We start from the raw sequence: 20,259 nt of genomic DNA on the forward strand, positions 1-20,259 counted from the left end.
CTAACAAAAATTTGCGTGAAATGATTTTAAAAAATGAAAAAACAATTTTTTCGAAATCAAAACTGCATTTTCGATTTTGTCCTTTGACTATATAGATATACTACGTATATGGACTGCTGATTCTTATCAGAGGTAAAATGTAAACATAAAAGTCCATACAACAAAATCGAGGGTTAGATAAATGTTTTTAGTGTTGTGAATTTTCAGTATGAATGAATTATGAATAAATTATTCCTGATTGTTTTATTATTTTATGAAATAACTTGAAAGAAGAAAATTTTCCAACGTCATGTGAAGAAACATTTTCTATTATACATGTTTGAAAGTAAAAAGTGACCTAAAAACAATGTCTTTATTTACACCAGAAATCATTAAAATACGAATTGCGATATTACATATTGTTAAACAGAGTCAATTTCGTGTTTCTATGGCGAATATGTTTATCTACTTCCGAAATACGTTTACACAGGTATTTAATTCGCAGCTTGATGTAAATTTCCACTACCAACTCCGCGATGTGATCATCAAACATTTCAAACCGGCCATCTTCTTCAAGATCACATAGGATATGAGTAATGATATGAGGGATCTTTTTGTCATCCAACAATTTATTTTGATGAATTCGATACTGTTTTTCAATTTCTCTGCACACTTCTACCATCATTTCACCTGGTATAATCAAGTTCCCTCTATTTTTTAGTTGAATAAGATCAGATTCGTTAGATTTGTCTTTCAAAAGTTCAATATCTTTTCTGGAGGCAAACTTCTTTTCTACGAGCTTCCTCAGAATAAAGCCAGCTATGTAAGCGACAACATCATCCTGGTATTCACTCAAGTTGCATTCAGCTGTAATACTGCTCACAAAATCATCTGCCATACTGACGTGTAGTGATTCTTCTGTGTGCTGTAAGTACACACTACTTCCTTTAGTTATTGACTTGAAAGATAGTATTTTTATGTCACCATCATCTACACAGTTTGCTCCTTCAGATGCTCTTATTTCATGGTGGACTAACAACCTTTTAAAGATGGCCTTGAATTGCTCAGCGTTTGGATTATTGTTAAAGCCGCCTTTGGACCTGACTGCTGAAAACCAATTTTCGAGATGATCTTGAGACAATTTATATGTGAGTAGGTATGACAGGCCATGTGCTTGCAGGTCTTCGAATAACGGAATTAGATTACGTAAGACCATTATCAGTCCCACGAAGCCAGTGCATCGGATGTGATTTATTATAGGTGTTGCTCTGATTTTTAGGCTGAGGATGTAATTCTCTGCTTCTTGACACCACTTCTCAAAATTCTTCTTATTTTTTGAACAAATGGGCGCATTTCTTGGTTTTAATTTACGTTCAATTTTACTTCTACTGTTCAGCATGTCGAAAATTTGATCAAATTGCTTGCAGAACTCAGCAGTTCCCTCACAATGTAGAAAGCCTGGTTTTTTTTTCTTCTTCGCATGGAGCAGAGCAGCTGACACAGATGAGCTGAATAATTGTGTGGCAAGCCGCACCTTCATTTTATTCTCTCGAAATGAGATGTGTCTTTTCGTCAACTTAGGAGCGTTATATAAATCCTCATCTATTTGTAAATTGTACAAGTCTATGAAATCAAAAAATGTAGCGTTTCTTCCAAGTCCATCTGTGATGGTGTAGTCTCCTAAAGTATTTCGGACCAATTTTATAGCATGACATGCATCAAAAATCAGATATACTTTTTCATTAGGGTGGCTGGGATGTGGAAACCATGGCTTAAAATCTGGTCCAAAATCGCAGTTGGCTCCTAGTATTTTGCAACATGTACGGTTAATTCCGAGGCCATCGTAGGTCATGGACCTAACAATAACGCCGCACTCGTCAATAAGCTGCAACGCATTTTTCACTAGTTTGCTGAGGTTCTTTCCATTAAGGCTGTCCACCAAAAAGTATGCTATTGGGAGCTTCCACCGTCCGTTCAAGCATACTAACATGAAGACCATCGCTTTTTTTGCCAGAGGTTGGCTGTCGCTATCAGACGGATCGCCAAATCCCATTTCCACATAACCATGATACTTGTTATTTTTAAATGTCAATTGTTTTCGAATTTCCATCTCATCAAACACCAAGTTGCAGATGATCTTTTTGTTGTTCTTGGCCGCAGCTTTGACGTGTCCCTTTAGGGCCTCCAACGCTTCACCAGAGAACCCTGGTTCTCCTTTCAGTTGGCTGTACCAATTACGTAGGGTTGAAGTTGCTGGTAACAAGTTACCCCAGGCTTGACGAACATATTCGTATGCTCGCCTGGAGTAAAATTCTAATGTAAGAGCAAATTTTTTAACATCTTTGTCATAAGCTGTTTTTCTTCCCATTCGGTTTCTTAGTGCTACTGCTAAAAATTCACAGGGAAGTTCATTCTGAAAAAATATTTCAATTTCATTAGAATTCATAAAGAAATAAATCATGCGTAATTTAAATAATTTATTTTTTCAATTCAGGTAAGTCGATTAATTTAAGCTAACATAATGGCAAACTAGTTGACAGAAAATAAATAAAAATGCACTATTTCAACATTAGGGATCACTAGGATCAGACAAGTGTCAGTATGTCAAACATCACCATACATAGTCTTATCACAAGTTCATCTCAGGTAAGTAGATTAATTTAAGCTAACGTAATGGCAAACTAGTTGACAGAAAATAAATAAAAATGCACTATTTCAACATTAGGGATCACTAGGATCAGACAAGTGTCAGTATGTCAAACATCACCATACATAGTCTTATCACAAGTTCATCTCAGGTAAGTAGATTAATTTAAGCTAACGTAATGGCAAACTAGTTGACAGAAAATAAATAAAAATGCACTATTTCAACATTAGGGATCACTAGGATCACACAAGTGTCAGTATGTCAAACATCACCATACATAGTCTTATCACAAGTTCATCTCAAACAGCATAACAATAAAAATATATCTAATTATCCGTAAAAGTTAATAAGTATCCGTTAAGTTCATAATTATCCGTAAAATAAATAATGAAAACCTAAAAACGAAAGCAGTGTACAGCTCACTGCTATGCTCAATAAACATATATTTCCTCGACACTTACTAAAAATTTATCAGCAACTGTAGACGAAATTTTATTTTCTTTTTCTAGATGTTGAAGAAGATCTTTAAACGTTTTCACTTGTTTCTGTAGTCTGCGAACTTGTTGTTGAAGTGTTGCGATTTCTTTTCGGTGCTGAAGAACAGTTTTCTGTCCATACTCCAAATTAAGCCTCGCTTTACGTGGTGAATTTATATCTGGTGTACGAAGTTTTAGGAATTTTTTCCGATCTCTAATATAACGTCGCAGTTTTGGCGTCATAGTAATATTACCACCTAAAAGAAGAATTGTTATGTAATACACAATGTATCAAAAGCTTCGTTCTTTTTGCTGCTTGGAACTACGACAAAAATTCTTTAACCCTTTTTTTTCATTTTTTTACACAATTTTTCTGCTTTACTCAAAGTGATAGTTGAAACAAACTAGATATATAAAAACTCCGAGCAGCGAAAAGAATACAATTGAATTCGAAACATGAACTAAAATGCTTCTTAACAAATTACTTGAAGTGTAACGTGGCGAATTTTCAGCATTACTGCCGAACTGCGGCGTTTCTAGCGGATAGCTGGTACCTTGCAATTGAAAAGGCATGGTATTCGTATTTTCCTGTGTATCTGTGAAACAAAAAAGGAAATCAAACCCATGGTATAAAATCTTTCGAACATTGATACAGAAAAATGAATGAATCTTCAATAATTCAACAATAATTGCATTCTTACTTGGAACGTTATCTGGTGCTGATAGCTCTTGTTGAAGAAAGGATATTTCATCATTACTACAGCTTTCTAAAGAAAAAAACAAGAAAATCAGACCAATTCTTAAAATAATCATCAATATTCAATATTGTGTTGAAAGATGTGAATTATTAACGTGCCTCCAGTCGAATTTATGGAAGTAGTATTATTACTTCGGGCAACATTTGCAATTTCCTTCACACAGGAATCTTCATGCCGAACTCTGTAGTGTTTACTTGCAAAAGTTTTGCCACAAAAAACACAGTCCTGAAAAAATAAATGGTTTGAATGTGAGGTTACATAATATGCATGATGAAGTGAACTGAGAAGTTTACATAAAATGAAATCTACGTACGTGTTTCTTTCTGGTTATCAATTCAGTTCTCTTGATAGTATATTCAGGGTGGTTTTTTTTTGCGTGATTAATACGACCTTGTTTAGAAGAGAACATAGCAGGGCAATAATTGCATTTCAGCGACTTCGTTATCTAATTAAATGTAATTGGTTGCGTAAGGTTCATAATGCAAATTTTCATATAAATATAAACACCATACCAATAACTATACATACTTTTTTCGGCACCTGCTCCACTTTTTCGTGGTTTTTTTTCAAATGTTTTGAAAGTCCCCACTGAGAGAAAAACTCTTTGTAGCAGTGTGTGCAAGAGTATCTCTGTGCAACAAATGAATTGAAAATTAAAAATTAAACAAATATTTTAATGGTAAATATGACGGTCAAGGGAATGAAATAATACCAACTTTCTTCACAGAATTCACTACTGCTTCGCCGCATTTCTTTAAATGATTGATTATTCCATCTCTGCTTCGTAACTTTTTACCACAGTCGGAACATTCCTGCAACAATACGCAGAAAAAGTAATTGTATAATAACATATGAATGAATAATTCGCGTACATTTTGCAACTAAATGCTCTAAATGCACTGAACTCATGAAAATTTATGTACTTACGAATACGTCCATTCTGGCTTCTGTCTTTCATAAATTGCGGTTGGTTTGATTCATTTTACACAACATTTTTATTTTTAAACAAAACAAGTAACAAAATAAACTTGAAACGCGCGGTTAAAATCATTTCTAAATAGAATAAAGATTTTGGCGCGAGCAAATAACCATGTTATCAGTCAACCAACACCTCATTTCGTTGAATGGACTTTTAAAATCTGGCTTACACGATTTTCCCATATAACCAATGTTAAACTGATAAGAATCAGCAGTCCATATACGTAGTATATCTATATAGTCAATGATTTTGTCGATTCCGAATCCAATCGATTGATTGATCGATCTTTCCCCAATTCATTCCCCATGTGATTACAAATTTTGATAAGCGCATTCCGACAAAATTTTAAAATTTCTTACTCGAAATTTTAAACTTCCTGTATTGTTTTATTTAATATTTTGAATTGTTATGGGGTGAAAATTCGAAATGTTTAATATTCATGAAAGTTTACCAACTTGCCACGATCTTGGCGAAAAACACCGCACCACCGATGTATTATTTGGTAAAAAAGTCACATTTTCATCTTTACTTTTAAAAGAAGAAATTCAACAAGGATTAACGAGATGTGGTTATATATATTTGTCACCTATTCAGAAAAACGCTCTACCTCTAGCTTTAACAGGAACATGTAAGTATAACACTTCTTTACACCGACAATATGCCTACTTAATTTAATGATGAAACTTTCCTTTGTTTAGCCATAATTGCTCATGCCAAATCTGGTACCGGCAAAACTCTGGTTTATTGTCTGAGTGCTCTGAATAACGTATTGGAAAAAAAGCAACGCAGTCTTCAATGTTTAATCTTATCTCCAACTCGTGAAATCGCCAAACAAATCTACGATGTGTTCAAAAACGTCGGATTCTACATAAAAGGTAACAATTCAATATCAGCTCTTCTTAAACAAAAATATCGGTAATATTAATCAAAGAGTCTGTTTGCAGATTTAAGAGTAGAATACTTCATCGGTGGAACCCCATTAGATCTGGATGTGTTGAAATGCAAAGATTGTCAAATAGCTATCGGTGCTCCGGGTCGAATAAAACACTTAATTGATATGGGCGAATTGAAAGTTGACCATGTGAAAATGTTGGTGCTAGATGAAGTGGATGCGTTACTATGTAATAAAGAATTTGCAATAAGGTATTATAAATAACCTTTCTCAAGTTGTATTACTAGTCGTAGAAATTGTGTTTAATTGAGTTGATTTCATTATAGAGAATTAGCTTCGCAACTCCCAGCTGGGAAACAAACCGTTGTATGCACCGCTACCTTTTCTGACCATATAAAACAGTTACTTAATCCTATATCATCGACTATTAAATACGTGACTGTCAACGAATCAATGAATAGCGAAAAAACCGATCAAATCACATCAAACATCCTGATTGGTATTAAACAATTCGTTGCTCCTGTGTTTAGCGATTCGACATCATTGGACGCCATTCGAAAAAGAAACAAATTAATCGACATATTACGAAATTTTAAATACGACCAGTGTTTCGTATTTGTGAACTATGTAACAATGTGAGTATTTATTTGGAGCGAATAGCAAGTCATGAATGTTCTTTGTTTTTCCAATACTTTTATTCATTTTCATTTGTTCTGTAGTGCTAAAGGACTGTGTAATATGCTAGTGAGTAATAATTTTCCCGCGCTTTGGGTATCGAGTGAACAAAATCAGTCTACTAGAATATCAACTCTGAATAAATTGAAGCTGAATCAGTGCAATATACTGGTCACCACCGATCTGGCTGCTCGCGGTATAGATGTTCATAATGTGAATTTAGTTATCAATATGGGCATTCCTAGTCCGCCGGATGTATACATTCATCGTATGGGAAGAGCTGGTCGTTATGGAAGCGAAGGTATAGTTCCCCCAATCACTTCTCGCATGTTTTTCAACTTGACTCTGATGTTTTAATAAGATTATGTTCATGTGTTACATTGCTTCGTGCATGATATGTGATTCATGATCACTTTTGCGCTTTTTAATCATTAGAGCTCGAAATAAACTCTGGTATTTTTGAATGGTATGGTATTTGGTCTTATTGTACTAATTGTATGTTTTGTTTTATGGGCTATGTAGTCAATTGTGTTGGTGTTAAAGAAACTTAACCGGACCGAGAAGTCAATGGTTAGTTTATGAACTGATCGTTCAAGTATTTATGTGTTAAGAAATTACAGTAAAATGAAACGTGTGCGGAGATATTGTAATTTGTAACCGTATTTCTATTTCTATTTTTTTTTTCTTCAATCTATTTTTTCCTTATTTTCAATGAGAAGTAGAACTATGCGGAATATTTAACATTTCAATTAAAGGTGGTTGTTGATTACTAATTATGGAACTTGTTTTTGTTTTACAATGTTTCAGGTGCTGTTATAACAATACTTCACGAAGGCTACGAAATGGAGCAATTCTATAAGGTAGTGAGTTCAGTTTCGACAGATCCGGTAGATTTGTTCGTTTTACCTGATGCAGTTCCTAAAACCATCAACGAATCCGAGCTTCAAAAGGTTCATTGCAAACCAGATTCGAATGCGCTGCCTAATGTGAATGAATTTCAGTTCAAAAAAAATAACGAAAATCAAACGAAATCAACCACTAAGAAAAAGTCGAAAAAATCAAAAAAGAAAAAACAGTCTAAAAAAGAAGAATCTTCGCCTCAAGTATTAGAATCGAACTCCGCTTTCGTTGAAAAAGAAGAAGATTCTGCCGAAGAATTTATACCGGATAATGTTGCTGTTGATAAAGAAATGGAAACCATCGTCGAACATTATATCGAAGCGATCAAAGAAGAAGTTGATCGAGGTAGTGTTTCCGTCGATGAGACTAACCTTAGAAATCTGTTCAAACCATCGCGCAATAACGTCTACGTTGTTCAGTATAGCAATTTTTATAAACCGACTTTTATCCAAATACCTGAAGGAGATGAAGATGAAGACGATGACGTTTTTATTCAAACAATCGACGATACTTGTGTGATCGAATATATGCGTTACATAAAAAATAAGCACGCGTTTTTAGACGAGCAGAAAATACCTTGCAGTATGACGCAATTTTTAGAACTGGTTAAATGCAACGACTCTCTTATTCGTAGATTCGTCTCGGTCGACGTTCAAGATTCCGTTAAAGACATTTTGGAAAAAATTCGTAATATGTTGACGGAAAATAAACGAAAGCAAAGTGTATCCGTGAAATCGATGAGGTCAGAAACAAGCAATTTCGTAAACATCCCTAATGATCCTTCGAGACGAATAAATCAGCAAATGAAATTCTATCGAGCGGAAAGCTTAGACACGATGAATAGTATCGAACATGAAACATCCAATTGGATGGTCAGTCGTACCGATTACTTATCGAGGCAGTATTCGCCGAAACGTGGAAGTCGAGAACATTCCACTCTTCCTATTCCAAATTTCACCGATGATCCTCCAGATTTACATTCTGATGCACCATACACCGTGTTCAGATCTTCACGTAATGATATTGAAGATGTTCAGCAGACAGATTATGACGATGAAAGTTACCAACAATCTACCACGCCGTTAAACACTACTCGTGTGAATAATTCAAATGAAATACCTAATCCACATTTACATCCCGAATATGTAACATGTCCCAATTGCCGACACGAGTTCAGGTTATCTAGATCAGAAAATTTACCATTTTTACCCTCAATGAAATCTCACGTCGATGTAGGAATGGAAAGAAGAATATGGCAACATCATTTTAATTTTATTAGTTCTCAAATGTCATCTCGTTCTTTCATGTTCGGAAATAGAAATAGCTGATTTTTTTACGATTTTATCAAGTGTATACGAATGTGATATTATGTATTTAGTGCGTAACTTTTAACCTGAAAATGTTTTCAATCAGGAAATGATTTTTACGCCGTTCAATATAGTATTTAATTTTTTAACGTTAATTTGCACGTTACATTCATTTTCATTCATCATTCTTCATTGATTTAATAATTTTCCCGTCCTTGTCTATCTATAAAAAGAATTGCGAAACCTCAAAGATAGAATATTACGAAATTCATTGAAAGAAATTCACAACGAAGACGAATTCATACGTTTATTGAAAAAACCCTCGACAATCACGTACGTAAAACAGTACAAAACATTACTAAATCTAAATAGGTAAAAAAAACATCGGATTTTAAAAATAAATTGGAAAATATTGTGTACATGGTAGTTGAGGAAGTTTCTTCACGCAATCAACCTATGATGAGAGAAATACAAGTTGTAAATGTAAATATACCGAAGCTTAAATGAGTAGATGGAATTTTGTAATTCCTTCAATATTTTATAATCAATACTCCAACAAATCTTAAGATTTTAAATGCTGTTACATGTCAATAATGGCATTTTATGTTTCGTTCACAACGAATATTTTTTGAAATATATCCCAGAAGGTGAATATACCAAGTAAAACTTGTTCAAATTTACAAACCAAGAAAATCGATCGATTTTTTTTGAACCAGAGATCCAAATGAGTATGTTTGATTACTTTCGTTCAGGAGCAAAACACATTTTCCAATATCAAAAGTGACTTTAATTTTTGACTCATTAACGAAAAATAAAAACACCACTAACATCTGCTTTTAAAACATTCAAGCGTATCTAAATTAGATTACAAATAAAATAAAGTCTATTTTACAAAAGAAATTCACAAGTACAAATCTTACGACGAGACAGTTTCGAAGATGAAGTTGTATTTTAATGCAGTCTTCACAAGTAAAAAAAAATATTCTTTCAGTAAAACAAAATTCAGCTGAGATCAACAACTCTATGAAAGAAATAACTCATCATTCATAAAATTATTTTTCGATACCAAGCTCGACTTCGGCTCTGTTATTTTAAAATACTTACGCGGCTGCTTGCCTACTGTTCCTCCTAGCGGTTCTACCTCTGCCTTGAGGAGTTGGAGGCGGCGGTGGTGCTTTTTTAGCTAAAATAATCACACCAATAAATTACCTTCTACTGCAAAACTCGCGCAGGGTTAATCAAAAGGAAACAATCGTACCTGTTCTGTCACTGATCACTTTCATTCGTTCGGCGTACATTTTTTCGGAAAGCAGTTTCATGAAGCTTGTGATGTAATCGTCTATAATAACAGCTCTGACTTCTTTAGAAAGCGGTCCTCGGCAAAACGGACATTTCTTTTGTTTCTTCTTCCACTCTTGTAGACAAAACGAGCAGAATACGTGGTTGCAGTTAGTAACTGTGGACTGTAAATGTAAACAAAATCGGATTATGAGATGGAATTGAGCTAATACAAAGTATCATTGTTTGAAATTTCAAGGAATACAAAAAGCGACAAATTTTTACATACTTCTATAAGCATTTCACCGCAAATGCTGCAACTAAATTCTTTTTCCATCAAGTCCATTAAACTGGTTTTAACTTCCTTGACCATATCACAGCAATACTCTTCTTCTGAAGAACCGTCACCTGAAACTGATCAAATTATTAAGTGAACAGATTCAAACATAGGACCATCAATATTTGGTACCACGTACTTCCACATGCACTAACGCATCGTGTAGCGGCGACAATTTTTTCTTTGATCTTTTCTTCTAACTCCTCGCATTTCTAAATGTGTAAAAAAAACACATATTAGCTAAATTACATTAACACCCTTCAAAACGGTGATATACTTGAACCATACCTTTTTCAGGTTTGTAATTTCATCCTTCTTTACACAATTATCACTCAATAATAGAGCATTATCTTCTTTAAGTACTTTCATCTGACTCTCCAGAGTATTAATAGTGCGCTGTAAAGCATCTTTATCCTGCCAACACACGAGAATGTAAATAATAATCAACAATAACAATATTTTTACTCTAAATACGTACTCGTTTATCTTCTTCGCGGTATTTATTCGTTTCCAATATGTTTTTGTACTCTAATTCCATTATTTCGAGATTGGCCAAATCGCGTTTCATATCAGCATTTTGTTTTTCCAATAGTTCGGTTTCCTAAAATACACGATTAGGAGTTAGTAAATAATAAAGGATAAAACAAAGGCAACTATCATTCGATCACTAACTTCTTTCGCATTTTCCAGTTCAATCTCGAGTTTTTCTTTGTCCTTTATTTTCAGCTCTAGAAATTTAATTCTTGATTCTTGCCAGCTCGTATTCTATAAAATAACAAATCGTGTAAATAAATATTTCAACGCTGTTTATTCGGTAGAATAAACTTACTTCTTTATGTCGCTTATTTTCTTCCTTGTATTTTTCTATTTCAGTTTGTAAATCGTTTTTTTCGCGAACGAGATCTTCGTGTTCTTTACCACCAAGCGTACTTTTTGGTTTCTGAAATGATAACAATAATGAAATCATCATGCGTCGAAATTAACAAACAAAATTATTCAAAAATCACTCACGAAATCTAGTCCGTCGTCGTCCAGAAGATTTTGCGAATTTTCGAAAGTATCATGAAGCTTTTTACTGGGAAATTTTTCGAGAAATTTATGCACGAAATTGGCAGCCAGTTTAGTTTTCTCCATCAATATTGCATCCATGTTCAAAATAATACGATTCAATTTTTCATCTGACTGTTTACACAACGTTTTTTCATTTTGATAGTCTGATTTTGAAAGTTCAGCGGGTAATTCTTCAATTGACGCTTTCAACATGTAAACATCGTCCGGGTTGGAGAAGTATGATTCGCAAGATGAGTTGAAATTAATTAATTTTCTTATGAATTTGAGTCTATATTCCAAATCATCTTTCAGCTTTTGATGGCTCGAAGCTTTATCGCCGAAGATGTCTAGATCGAAGTTTACGTAACTTTGTATTTCTTTCTCCAAATCGTCAACGGTGAGAGGCGAACTATAAACAATATCACAAATTACTATAATGTAACACAATATCGACACCTGAGCAATGGTTTGTCCTACTTACGTAAAATCAACATTATCATTCGATAAAGGTAACGAATCAATGCCAGACGGTGATACCGGATCCGAATACGCTTTATTGTACGATTCAGTAACCGAATCAGAATAATTGGCGCGAAATTCTGTAAAATCCTCAGAATCTGGTAATAATGCAACAGGAAGAGTGCTTGGTAACTCAGGTTTGTCGTCGAATGAAGCAGTTTGATCGTCGCTATCAACGTTTGGAATTGACGCTACATTCTTCTTTACGTTGCCAAAATCGGTGATAAGTGAAATATCCTCGTCCACATCGTTGATGTGTGGAATAAGCGCAACGTCATCGTCCAAGTTGGGATATCCAATATCATCGTCCAAATCGGGAAATGCAACGTCGTCGTTCAAGTTTTGCGCGTTTCTTGTAGAAGAAATATCATCGTCTTCATCCCTAAATACAGAATAACGTTTGAAATTATTCCAAAAACCAAAAATGGGCCAACTTGAACAAAACGAACATACTCTTCATCGTCGCTAGAGAATCTCGGTCTCTTAAAATCCATACAGCATTTTTGTTGACTGTCGGGAGAACATTTGAATTCGAAAACAATATTTGGCGTAATTTTTATTTTATCACCGCATTCCAAAGTAATCGAAGAGTTTGCTTTGACATTTTTCCCTTGAACGGAGACAGGAGTACGGCTCTATAGACAGAATACCACATGATAAAAACAAAATAAGAGAATCGATTCGTATTACGTACAGAATTATCATCATTACATGTGACTGGATCTTCCATTTTTTTGCTTCTTCATCGTAATCGAAGGTGCAGTGCTTTCTAGAAATATTCTTTCCTAGCAGGGTTAAATTCGAATCTGGGGATCTTCCAATAAGAAACTAAAGAGGAAAACAGCAATTTATGAAATAGAACATGCAACGTGATAGCTACAATAATGGCATGCGAATTCAAAGTAATGATACTTCTATAAAGCATCAATTAAACAACCAGCTAGTTAATTATTTAGAAGAACTCACTGATGGAGAATCAATGACATTAAATTTCGGTACAGCTTCTTTGATATCACTCAACAAAATTAAAGCTGGTGGTGCAGCTTCGCGTTTTCTACTCATCATTAATGTTGCATTACTTTTCAAGAAATTATTACACTGGATCAAGAATTTCACTCAAATTTTCACAATTTAAGGTTCAACTAGCACAAAACTTGAGAAAATGTTCGGATCTTTTACGAAAAGTGCATCAAAACTCCATAACGGGTAGAAATTTTCATTTTGAACGATTTGTTTTTGCGCGTATGTTTTGGAACGAAAATTTTTTGTCCCTTCACGATTTTTGATTGGATTCAGCCGAATATCACAGATAAATTGTTCAGATTACGCAATTCAGCTCACGTTTTTTCTCGATTTTTCACTGCGGATTCTTTGCAAACCAACTTATCTGTGATAAATGTTATCAAAATCAAATTCACAAGCAGGAACGAGCTCGAGTGTGCTCGAGTACAGAGAGAATTTCAATAACAAAATTTGAATTAATTTTTTGAGTGTTTTGCTCCACAGACAGAAGCTTCGATTTGATTATTTAAATTCATTTTTTCGAATGATTTCTTTGATTTCATAAATTTATTTTCATAAATTCTCAGAGAAAATGAATAAAATCAAGTTTTTAATTTACTTTCAACTCATTTCGTCATATCGATCCTGTCCCACCCATGTTGGAATGTGTGAATTAAATGATGTTGATATTTTCCTACAGATGATCGAGATGATTATGTGTATGTGTCCAAAAATTCGAAGATAGAAAATTATCGTATTTTGATGAGAATTTTCATTTTACTGTCAATTTATAAAACTATGCAGTGAAATCATTATATCCGTTCGGTTGCGATCAGTTTCGAAGGCTCTGCAGCATCAGCGGAGAATGTTCATGTATCGAAATGTTTGTTAAAATGCATCGGGTAATGTGTTTGCTGGTTACTGCTCTACTAATTTTACTGCAGATTTCATGTCAGAATAATGTAGAAAAGCAGTTTTTATGCAAGAATGAAGAATGTTCGGGTAAGACCAATCACTTCAAAATATTGTCTAGATGTTCTCGATCAACTTTTAAATATCTTGAATTCATACGTAATCATATGTTTTTGCACTAGGCAAAACCAGTATTGAAATATAATCAAGATTACTTATGAATTTGATTGTTTTATAGAGCCAATGGGTGAATTCAGAGTCGTCAAGAAGTATAATCCTAATTCACTGGGGAAAGTAGGAGCGAATGCCAGAGATAAAGGTGTTATTCTAGCCAAACCTGAAGATAGAAGCACTGGTTTATTGAAAGTGAAGGTATGAACAATTGTATCTTTAGATAAGTTTCAGCAAATCGTAAACGAAATTTTGGTTTTCAGATTAATGATGAAATTGGTTTCTTCCCCTTACATTTCGTCAAGATACTCAAGGAAGAAAAAGGGAATATCGCGGTCAAATTGGCCATTCCAGTGAATTCCGGTTCTAGTGATGTCCTGTCTACGCTTGATCCTTATAAAGAAAAGGAAAAAAGTACCAGGTTAAACGATGCATCGGTTTCCGATATCCAAACCGATGAAATAAATTCTACTGATAGTTTACCTAATTCTGAAAGCAGTTACAGCGAGTCTACTCCGTCTGTTGTTGAAGATTCTTCAAATAAAAATGAGAAACCGATTCCGCCTACTCTTGATAAACACTCTACTCAAGATCATGCCGCGTCAGAACCACTTAATAATGATCAAAGGAATGAAGACACTGGCAGTTCTAATAAGGATTCCTCGTATGGTCAGCAAAATGTTGTCGAAGAATCGCAAAATGAGACCGTAAGTCAAGAAAAAGAAGAACAAGTTCTATCAGATATTCTTTCGAAATTAGAACATACTTCAGCCGAAGGTAATGAATCGACTGCTGACGTTGTTTCTGTGAAACTCGGAAACACTTCAACAGAAGTTAATGAATCAGAAACTGTAAATGTTATTGAAGAGTCTGAAAATATTACCGAAAGTTCAAGTAATATCATTCACGATACAATTGAAAATTCAACTCAAGCAATACACGAGGAAAAAGAAAACATCAATATTTCGGTTGAAAGTGTTACGGAAACGTCTTCAAAAATTCAAAGCGATGCTCACGTAAATGAGATTTCAAATAGCTCCGAGTCAATATCAGGTACCATCGAATCCCTAAACGATTCCATAAGGACAGATATAAATCTGAAAAATATTCAAAACGAAAGTCTGTCTCTTGAAAAAGACACCACTGCGGGTAGTCTTCCAAAAGCCGAGAATCCTATCGATCCCATTGAGAATCTCGTTCAGAGTTCTGGCGCTGTGAAAGAAGATCATGTTACGTCTTCTTCTGATAAAGTTGAAGCTGACGCCAACACAAGCTCTGAATTAAACTTTTCTAGTCTGAATGTTGAGCCGCAAAATAGTTCTGCTACAGCCGACGTATCCAGTAATACTGAAGCAGACGTACAACAAAAACCAGACGGTCTTGAAACCGATCATATTGCATCCGTTTCAAAGGAAGTTCAACCCGATAACGAAACAAGTCCTGAATCCAACTTTCAACTTCCTCCTGCTCCTCCCACAATGCGAAGCTTTCCAGACAATGAAGAGTCACTCGTTTCGAAGGAATCTGAGATATCTATTGACGAGGTTATAAATGTAGCTCGGTCGGATAATCAGAACATCACTTCTGAAGGAGCTGATCTTGCCAACACTACACTTGATCACGAACCGAACAGTACCGAAAGTGATCATGTTACTGAAGCGAATCTACAACACCATTCAGCCACTCCCGTAGCAGCACCTTATGAAATCCCGCCGCCTCCTCATATTGAAACGACTACAGAAACAGATCAAAATAAGCTACCTATCGAATCAGTGAAAAATATCGAATCAAACGAATCCATTCCGACTGAATCATCGCCTATTGGATATAGCTCTCCGGTCTCGGAAGATACTGCACCGTCTGAAGTACCAGAGCCCTATCAATACATTAAAACACAACCGTATCCATCTCTATTTTCTAATATCGCTACAGAAAATCAACCTGCTGTTACCGAAAAAATTGATCAAGTTTCTTCGCAAGAAATTATTGAAGACGATCCTAAATCGGTTGAACAAATGAGTGAACAAGCGTCAAGTGAATCTGTTGCCGTACCAGTTGGCATTGGGCAAAAACAAGGATTGAATGATTTTATCCACTCGCCTCGGAAAGAAATCCATGAAAATGTACCTGAAAATGTACCTGCAGAATCTGTCAATGTTCCAGAAACTCTCGAAGAAAAATCTGTTTACGAAACAATCCAGGAGTATTTGCCTGACTTTGGCGTTCTATTATACAGTTTTTACGAAACGTCAAAAAGTTTTTTCGTTTCGCAACCATCCTCTCAAACAGAAAGCATCGAAACTGAATCTTGTTCTGCAGGTAGGGTTTTTTGTCGTTTAATTTGTGTATCGAATAGAGAAAAATTTAGTACGTAATACGTAGAATTAAATAAGCAATATTTTTGGCTTCGGATAGAAATTTTGAAATCCTTTCGAGAAATTTTGATGACCCACTGCACCTAGGTATTTAATCCCATCAGTTACGCAAATTTGATGTAAATGAACTCGTTTTGTCAACTGATGTTGATATTCATAAACCAAAAACGAAAAAAAGTATTCCTACTTACTTGATGTGTTCTTTGAACCGTGATCCACGAAAGTTTCGAACGATACGAAACATTACTTTAAAACAAGACTGCCCAAGGCTATCCGCTTTAGTAATTAAAAAAAAATCATAATTTTACATGAAAATCGGTCATATTGTGTAGTTTAATTGAATATATTCGATGTATTTGCAGACCAATTCTGTGGCACTGATCGTTTGAATAGTCCTATGGATAAACCTGAGCACTCCGAAAGTGAAACTATTTACGAAATACCTCTGTTGGTAAGTAAGATATTACCATATGAACAACTTTACACACTCGAGTAATTTTTCACTCGATATAACTAGGTTTTTGTCAACGTGTTGTCGAGTTTATTACCGTAATAACGATAAGCGTCGATAAGTGCAACGTAACGTAGTTAATTTGAATGTAGGCTAAAATTCAAAATGAATATTCAGTGTTATTTCGATGGATTAATTCAATATTTTGATTTTATTTTCAAGGGTGTGGTGAATAGAGATCAAATTACGTTGGTATCTGGAATCCTGACAACAGTATTTTTGGCTACAATTTTACTATGGTGGCTGATGAATTACTTTACTGTAAGTATTGCCCTTATGAAGTGTTCGAATTTCGAGTGTTTTTCATTATGTTCGGTATTTATATTCATACATTACAGAGAAGCAAAAAAGTGGGTTTATTAGTATCGAGAATCAACCAGTTGGAGAATAAATTGTTGATATCTACCAGAGAGGTTGCATCTTTACAAGAACAATTGGTGGAACAGGATTCCGTGGCCGAATCGAAACAAAATGCAGTTGATGCTAAAAGAATCGCCGAAGTTTACGAACATAAGATCAATCAATATAAAGTAATTTTCATTTCATTTACCAATACATTGTCTTTTCAAAATAATTGATACATTTCTACGTAATGGATTTTAGAAAAGAACCGTCGAACTCGAGGATAAAGTTTTATACTTGGAGAAGGAATTGGAAAATGTATCAAATTCCGCCTTAGAAATGCACAAGTTGCTGGAAAATTCGTTAGCTACTCAAGCTCAATCTAAACTTGCTCTCGACGAAGTGGAAACATTACGAACTTTGGCAGAAAGTCAAGAAATTCAAATCGATGAGCTAAAAAGAGAAATCAATTCTGTCATTACCGAAGTATGATTTCGATTTATACACTTCTTATTGCTAAAGGAGAATGGGAGATTTTATTTTTTTTATTTATAGAATGAATGCTTGAAAGTGGACAATGACGTGAATAAATCTGCCATTAAAAAATTGGAAAAAGAATGCAACGCTCAAACGAAAAAGAATGTGGAGTTGTCTGAAAAGAATCGTAACTTGACGTTGAAGTTAGATAAGGTAACAATTACTAGAATTTCATCTCTTAAGTATACCGAATTGATTTAGAGAAAAATAACAAACCTAATATGCTTTTTTCTAATCGTAAATTTAACCAGGAACTAGAAAATAACAGCGTATTAGAAAGTAATTACAAATCGGAAATATACGAATTACGTTCCAAGTTGGAAGATGTCGAAATGAATTTGAAACGGTCTGAATTCCAAGTCCAAGAATTACAGCGAGTTGTGCTCGAGAGAGAAGACGGTGTTCAAATCTCGAACAACGATGTACAGTTAAAAATACAAATTTCTACATTGGAGGCAATGAATAACGAGCTTAGTGGTCAATTGAATGAACAAAAAAATGCCAGAAGAATGCTCGAAGGTAAAAATGAATTGCCTTCCAGGAAACATCGAATGTATCAATTTCTTACACCGATTTTATTTTTCTTGTCTAGATCATGTTGGAGATATTACGAAAGATTTGAACAATTTGAAAAAATCATTTGAAAATAGTGAAAAAGAACGAAATCAAGCTATTACGAAGTTACAAGTCTTAACGCAATTTTTCAAAGAAAAAGAAGAACAGTTGAAAAAGTAAGGTTTTTTTCTCGTGATAAATTTTAATGCTAAATTGCTTTTAAAAATTCGAATAATATTCGCTTACAGAGAACTCGAATCTAAAGATAAGCTGTCTCTAGAACGTGAGAGCAAAGATCAGTCGCTGAGTCAGAAATTGACTTTGATGCGAGAAGAAATTAGTAACTTGAAGTAAGCGGATTCATTTTTTTTCAATTGCAATTATTGTGAATTATTTTTCTAAATCATTTTTTAAATACAGGATTCAAAATGAAGAGTTGAAAAAAGAAGTTTTGGATCAAGAAGCTAGTTATAAAGTGCAACTTGCCAATGCAGAGCAAAAAACCAGAGAGCATTGGGTAATGATTGTGAATTTATTATTTTGCTCAGTTTACGAAGAAAATAACACTAATTTTCTGTTCGATTCCAGTTCGCTTTGAGACAAGCCGAAAGAAAATATAAAGAGAGCCAGCAAGAAGCGGCAATATTACGGAATAAGATTTTAGTTATAGAAACAAACATGTCTAGTATAAGTCATAAAGCGGATGATAAAAATAGCAGCGGTAAGCGTAAATACATTTCACTTTTATTTATAAAATATCCAAAAAGTTGATAAACAATTTTTTCTCGTCATTTGGAAGGACTTTGATAACCTATCGTATAATTTAACGAGTATCTTACGTTTCATTGGAAGATCTTTATAAAAATGTTTACTTTTGCAGGTATAAACGGAGATATTCCCGGTGTATCTCCGGTCCTTTATCATCCTTCTCTATCTCCGGATTTGTTACCATATCCATCTCCATCGGATTTCATTCCACCGCCTCCATCTCCCATAGCTAGTCATTCTCCGGATTTCTTTCCTCCAGAACCTATTTACTCTCCCGATGAACGTCTGCCTCCTTTGGGCGGTCGTCGAGCCCCATCACCGCCGCTGCCTATTTCACCCGATGATGATTTCGGTCCGCCACCGCCTGTGATGAAATTCGCTCCCGGAAGAAATCACAACGTCGAACCTCCAATTCCAGGTGGTTACAGTAGGAGAACACCTCCACCGAGTGGTCGGCATAGATCACAATACAAGTCCAGGCCGCCAAGAAGTTCCATTGGTACGGAAAACACTTTTTCTATATTTCAGTCGTGAATCGTTTCTGTGATTACTTAATTTGAAATTTAATTTCAGATTCACCTTCTTCTGGCATGTCGTTGGAATCTTTGGATAAATCAGGGAGATGATATTACGTTACTGGGTATCTGTAAAAATGTTGCCGACCAAGACGAATACGAGCTACTCTTTATTGTCTTAATTTCTTAATTGTGATATGAATTCGTTGGTAGTTTACCAGATACGTGCAGGGCTTCGTAATTGTAATTGAGAAATACATGTTTTTAAAAAATATTTTACAATACTGCAGCTTTCACTACGGTTATATTTTTTTTTCGTTGCGCGAATTTATTTATTCATTTTTTTTTTTTTTTAGAAATCGACCAACACCATACCTTTTGTATTATGTTTAAACTTTGCTGTTGCAGTGCAATTTCATACTTTAGCATTTGTTGAGGAGAATGTGAACTTTCGTTAAATGTAGTTAGTAATAGTACCTAATACCAATAGTTAATAAATTTAGCAAAATTTTAAAAAAAATTTCAATACTGAAATCAAATTCCACTGTATGTACAATTTCATCTATTGTAGGAACTGCAATAGTATTGTGTATTTATGATTTTTTTTAAAAAACTGTTTTGTTATTTATTGTTTTTGTTCTCAGCATTAATTTAATATAATATTTGTTAGCGTATTGTATAGTTTTATGTACTTCGATTTCAACAAATACCTAGGTACTTTCATACTGTACGATGATTGTACGTTTGTCAAAGTCATATCGTACTATTGTCTGT

General features: G+C 34.5%; 4 protein-coding genes across 5 annotated transcripts; 2 read left to right on the forward strand and 2 right to left on the reverse strand.

The window, feature by feature from the left end:
- Positions 1-2,443: 2,443 nt before the first annotated feature.
- LOC135836334 (zinc finger protein 264-like) lies at positions 2,444-4,997 on the reverse strand. The gene is made up of 8 exons (XM_065351113.1): positions 4,788-4,997; positions 4,577-4,672; positions 4,389-4,490; positions 4,174-4,305; positions 3,959-4,085; positions 3,804-3,869; positions 3,588-3,698; positions 2,444-3,359 (listed from the first exon to the last, which is right to left on the reverse strand). Exons 1-8 carry the CDS (start codon positions 4,797-4,799, stop codon positions 3,058-3,060), a joined length of 948 nt encoding a protein of 315 aa, XP_065207185.1. The 5' UTR covers positions 4,800-4,997; the 3' UTR covers positions 2,444-3,057.
- A 94-nt stretch (positions 4,998-5,091) lies between these two features.
- Positions 5,092-8,768, forward strand: LOC135836325 (probable ATP-dependent RNA helicase DDX20). Its single transcript, XM_065351096.1, has 6 exons — positions 5,092-5,467; positions 5,538-5,714; positions 5,784-5,982; positions 6,058-6,366; positions 6,451-6,707; positions 7,214-8,768. The coding sequence occupies exons 1-6, from the start codon at positions 5,266-5,268 to the stop codon at positions 8,632-8,634; spliced, it is 2,565 nt and encodes an 854-aa protein (XP_065207168.1). The 5' UTR covers positions 5,092-5,265; the 3' UTR covers positions 8,635-8,768.
- Positions 8,769-8,905: 137 nt separating this feature from the next.
- LOC135836327 (uncharacterized) lies at positions 8,906-13,083 on the reverse strand. 2 transcript variants are annotated; one of them, XM_065351102.1, is made up of 14 exons: positions 12,764-13,083; positions 12,509-12,625; positions 12,251-12,432; positions 11,760-12,179; positions 11,240-11,687; positions 11,058-11,168; positions 10,901-10,993; positions 10,707-10,829; positions 10,517-10,642; positions 10,368-10,440; positions 10,181-10,299; positions 9,872-10,076; positions 9,718-9,796; positions 8,906-9,634 (listed from the first exon to the last, which is right to left on the reverse strand). In XM_065351102.1, exons 1-14 carry the CDS (start codon positions 12,860-12,862, stop codon positions 9,616-9,618), a joined length of 2,214 nt encoding a protein of 737 aa, XP_065207174.1. In that variant the 5' UTR covers positions 12,863-13,083; the 3' UTR covers positions 8,906-9,615. The 2 variants fall into 2 exon arrangements, with proteins under 2 accessions (XP_065207174.1, XP_065207173.1); XM_065351101.1 differs by having other exon boundaries at positions 10,181-10,305; positions 12,764-13,080.
- A 416-nt stretch (positions 13,084-13,499) lies between these two features.
- Positions 13,500-20,159, forward strand: LOC135836323 (transport and Golgi organization protein 1-like). The gene is made up of 15 exons (XM_065351092.1): positions 13,500-13,801; positions 13,950-14,083; positions 14,146-16,201; positions 16,620-16,708; positions 16,931-17,029; positions 17,107-17,298; positions 17,372-17,596; positions 17,666-17,800; positions 17,899-18,166; positions 18,240-18,378; positions 18,451-18,552; positions 18,623-18,719; positions 18,791-18,923; positions 19,083-19,469; positions 19,544-20,159. Exons 1-15 carry the CDS (start codon positions 13,681-13,683, stop codon positions 19,594-19,596), a joined length of 4,230 nt encoding a protein of 1,409 aa, XP_065207164.1. The 5' UTR covers positions 13,500-13,680; the 3' UTR covers positions 19,597-20,159.
- The last annotated feature ends 100 nt before the right edge of the window (positions 20,160-20,259 follow it).

Source organism: Planococcus citri, chromosome 2 (genome assembly GCF_950023065.1).
Source record: "Planococcus citri chromosome 2, ihPlaCitr1.1, whole genome shotgun sequence".
NCBI classification, from domain to species: Eukaryota; Metazoa; Arthropoda; class Insecta; order Hemiptera; family Pseudococcidae; genus Planococcus; species Planococcus citri.

What these genes read in the sequence shown, in the direction of transcription:
- LOC135836334 (XM_065351113.1), bottom strand. An exon ending in TAGTGAATTCTGTGAAGAAA is followed by an intron (nt 4,491 to 4,576) that starts GTTGGTATTATT and finishes TTTGTTGCACAG; the next exon opens with AGATACTCTTGCACACACTG. An exon ending in TTCGCCACGTTACACTTCAA is followed by an intron (nt 3,360 to 3,587) that starts GTAATTTGTTAA and finishes TTCTTCTTTTAG; the next exon opens with GTGGTAATATTACTATGACG.
- LOC135836327 (XM_065351101.1), bottom strand. Translation starts at nt 12,862, where the DNA reads ATGATGAGTAGAAAACGCGAAGCTGCACCACCAGCTTTAATTTTGTTG. An exon ending in AAAATAAGCGACATAAAGAA is followed by an intron (nt 10,994 to 11,057) that starts GTAAGTTTATTC and finishes GTTATTTTATAG; the next exon opens with AATACGAGCTGGCAAGAATC. An exon ending in AAATTACAAACCTGAAAAAG is followed by an intron (nt 10,441 to 10,516) that starts GTATGGTTCAAG and finishes TTACACATTTAG; the next exon opens with AAATGCGAGGAGTTAGAAGA.
- LOC135836323 (XM_065351092.1), top strand. Translation starts at nt 13,681, where the DNA reads ATGTTTGTTAAAATGCATCGGGTAATGTGTTTGCTGGTTACTGCTCTA. An exon ending in TCAATTCTGTCATTACCGAA is followed by an intron (nt 17,597 to 17,665) that starts GTATGATTTCGA and finishes TTTTATTTATAG; the next exon opens with AATGAATGCTTGAAAGTGGA. An exon ending in AAAGAAGAACAGTTGAAAAA is followed by an intron (nt 18,379 to 18,450) that starts GTAAGGTTTTTT and finishes ATTCGCTTACAG; the next exon opens with AGAACTCGAATCTAAAGATA.
- LOC135836325 (XM_065351096.1), top strand. Translation starts at nt 5,266, where the DNA reads ATGTTTAATATTCATGAAAGTTTACCAACTTGCCACGATCTTGGCGAA. An exon ending in CGTCGGATTCTACATAAAAG is followed by an intron (nt 5,715 to 5,783) that starts GTAACAATTCAA and finishes GTCTGTTTGCAG; the next exon opens with ATTTAAGAGTAGAATACTTC. An exon ending in AATAAAGAATTTGCAATAAG is followed by an intron (nt 5,983 to 6,057) that starts GTATTATAAATA and finishes ATTTCATTATAG; the next exon opens with AGAATTAGCTTCGCAACTCC.